Here is a 3,061-nt window from a genome sequence, read left to right on the forward strand (position 1 = left end):
CCCCTCCCCAGCTTTCCTGGAGCCCCTCCAGGCACTGGAAGCTGCTCCAAGGTCTCCATGGAACCTTCTCCTCTCCAGTTGAACATTCCCAACTCTCCCAGCCCGACTCCAGAGCTGCTCCAGCCCTGGGATCATCTCCGTGGCCTCCTCTGGACTCATTCTGCCCAACTCCCAGCTCCCAGTGTCCCCTCTAGGGGCCAGTGAGCAGCAGAGCAGTGTCCTGGTGTCCCCAGCAGTGTCACCACGGGGGTGGAAGCTCCAGAAGGTGCCACTTCCCCCCCCTCCCTGACTCACGTGCTGGAGCATCAGGCCCCGGATGATGGAGCGAGCGCAGAGGATGAAGGACAGAGAACACACCAGGATGACCAGGACATCAAAGAACAGCCTGAAGGAGTTGTCACCTGCAGGACAGGTGGTGGCACCACTTACTGAGGGGACAGTCACCCAGGAGCACCCTGAGACCCCACGTAGCCCTTTGAGGGGGACAGATGCCACCTTTGTCACCTGCAGGAGGGGTGGTGGCACTTCTTACCAAGAAGTCACCCTGAGCCCCCCATGTAGCCCTCATGGGGGACAGATGCCACCTTTTGTCACCTGCAGGACAGGTGGTGGCACCTCTTACTGAGGGGACAATCACCCAGGAGCACCCTGAGACCCCACGTAGCCCTTGGGGGGGGAACAGATGCCACCTTTGTCACCTGCAGGACAGGTGGTGGCACTTCTTACCAAGAAGTCACCCTGAGCCCCCCACGTAGCCCTCATGGGGGACAGATGCCACCTTTGTCACCTGCAGGACAGGTGGTGACACCTCTTACTGAGGGGGAGTCACCCAGGAGCACCCTGAGACCCCACGTAGCCCTTGGGGGGGGAACAGATGCCACCTTTGTCACCTGCAGGACAGGTGGTGGCACTTCTGAGGGGGGGCAGTGACCCGAGAGAACTTCAAGCCCCCCCCAGAGCCTTTGAGGGGGACAGATGCCACCTTTGTCACCTGCAGGACAGGTGGTGACACCTCTTACTGAGGGGGAGTCACCCAGGAGCACCCTGAGACCCCACGTAGCCCTTGGGGGGGGACAGGGACAGGTTCCACCTTTGTCACCTGCAGGACAGGTGGTGGCACTTGCTACCGAGGGGACAGCCACCCAGGAGCACCCCAGGCCCCCCAGTCAGGCTCGGGGGGGGACACAGATGCCCCCCGTGCCCCCCAGGGGGTCCCCACCTCGGCCGAAGACGCTGGGGTCTTTGCACTCCTTGATGTCCGCCCGGTTCTCCAGGCGGATCCGCACGCGCCCGCTGTGGGCCTGGTTGTCAAAGGTGATCTGGGGACAGAGGGAACCCCCCCTGGCACCTCCAGCCTGATGGGTCCTCATCCCTGCGTGGCCACCAGGGACGTGGCCACCACGGTTGGGTCACCCCCGAGGGCTGGGCCACTCAGGGGGACCTGGACAGACTGAAGAGGAACCTCATGAGGTTCAAGCAGGGCAGGTGCAGGAGCTGCACCCAAGGAGGAACAACCCCAGGGAGCAGCACAGGGTGGGGGGACCTGCTGTGGGGCTGTGGAGCTGGAGAGGAGGAGCCTGAGGGGGGGTCTCCTCAAGGCTGCTCCAGATCTCCAGGGGGGCAGGAGGGGGGGACCAGGCTCTTCTCAGCAGTGCCCAGGGCCAGGACAAGGGGCCATGGGCAGCAGCTGGAACATGGGAAGTTGCAGCTCCCCAGGAGGAGGAAGTTGTTTCCTGGGAGGGTGGCAGAGCCCTGGGCCAGGCTGCCCAGAGAGGCTGTGGAGTCTCCTGCTCTGGAGACATTCCCAGCCCGGCTGGTTCCTGTGGGATCTGCTGGAGGTGACCCTGCTCTCCAGGTGGGGTTGGACTGATGATCTCCAGAGCTCCCTGCCCACCCCACCCCCCTGTGTCCCAGGGCACTCACGGTGATGGTGAAGGTGTAGCAGTCGGGGATCTCATTGTTGATGATGGTTTGGATGTTGATGGCCTTCAACTTGAATTGGATGGTGACATTGATGAGCCTGCCAGTTGGGGACACTCCTCAATCCTCCTCCTGGGTCTTGGCCAGGGTGTCTCAACCCCCCCAGAACCCCCAAAACATGTCACCAAGGGTCAGAGAGGGGGTGACCACCCTCCCCGGGGTGTGCCCAGCCCTGGGATGGGGTGGCCTCAGCTTTAGAGGAGCCAAGTGCCACCAACCTGCCCCAACCTCAGGGCATTTTTGCTTTGAGGGGGAGGTTGCACCTTCTGGAGCTGCTCTGGATCTCCTGGCTCTGGTGGCACCAGGATCCCTCTGCCCAGCACAAACACAGGGCCTGCTCACCCTCATAAGGCCTCCATTACCACATGGCTTGGCCAGAGGCCACCAAAAGGCCACCAAACACCAGAGCAGGGCTTCAGGGAAGGGAGAAGAACCCAAAATAACCCTCAACATCCGGTGGGTGCTGCTGGGAAACAACTGCTGGGTTGGACAGTCCCTTGGGTTTCACATCTCCTTTGGAACATGATGGGAGGAGGTGGTGGGAGAGGAGGTGGAGGTGGGAGAGGAGGTGGAGGTGGGAGAGGAGGAGGAGGTGGTGGGAGAGGAGGAGGAGGTGGGAGAGGAGAAGGAAGTGGGAGAGGAGGTGGTGGTGGGAGAGGAGGAGGAGGTGGGAGAGGAGGAGGAGGTGGTGGGAGAGGAGGAGGTGGTGGTGGGAGAGGAGGAGGAGGTGGGAGAGGAGGAGGAGGAGGTGGGAGAGGAGGAGGAGGTGGTGGGAGAGGAGGAGGAGGAGGTGGGAGAGGAGGAGGAGTCCCTGCTCCAGGTGACAAGGTGTCCCCAGCAAACCCTGGGACAGGCTGGATGGTGGTGGCCATGGAGGAGCTCCAGGAAAGCTGGGGAGGGACTTGGGCCAAGGGCAGGAGTGATGGGACCAGGGGGGATGGCTTGAAACTGGCAGAGGGAGCTGGAGGTTGGACCTGAGGAGGAAATTCTTGTCTGGGAGGGTGGGGAGAGCCTGGGCCAGGGAAGCTGTGGCTGCCCCATCCCTGGAAGTGTCCAAGGGCAGGTTGGATGGGGCTTGGAG

The 3,061-nt window shown here is 62.6% G+C and overlaps 1 protein-coding gene across 1 annotated transcript in view; it reads right to left on the reverse strand.

Moving 5' to 3' along the window:
• Positions 1-3,061, reverse strand: part of LOC104388401 (mucolipin-1-like) — a gene marked incomplete at both ends in the record, with an annotated part of 5,550 nt that overhangs the window by 1,926 nt on the left and 563 nt on the right. Inside the window, 3 exons of the mRNA XM_009997263.1 lie at positions 282-401; positions 1,220-1,319; positions 1,924-2,020. Of these exons, the coding sequence (XP_009995565.1) occupies positions 282-401; positions 1,220-1,319; positions 1,924-2,020 (317 nt within the window). The remainder of the gene's footprint in view (positions 1-281; positions 402-1,219; positions 1,320-1,923; positions 2,021-3,061) is intronic.

Source organism: Chaetura pelagica, unplaced genomic scaffold (assembly GCF_000747805.2).
Source record: "Chaetura pelagica isolate M959 unplaced genomic scaffold, ChaPel_1.0 scaffold1244, whole genome shotgun sequence".
Lineage (NCBI taxonomy): Eukaryota > Metazoa > Chordata > Aves > Apodiformes > Apodidae > Chaetura > Chaetura pelagica.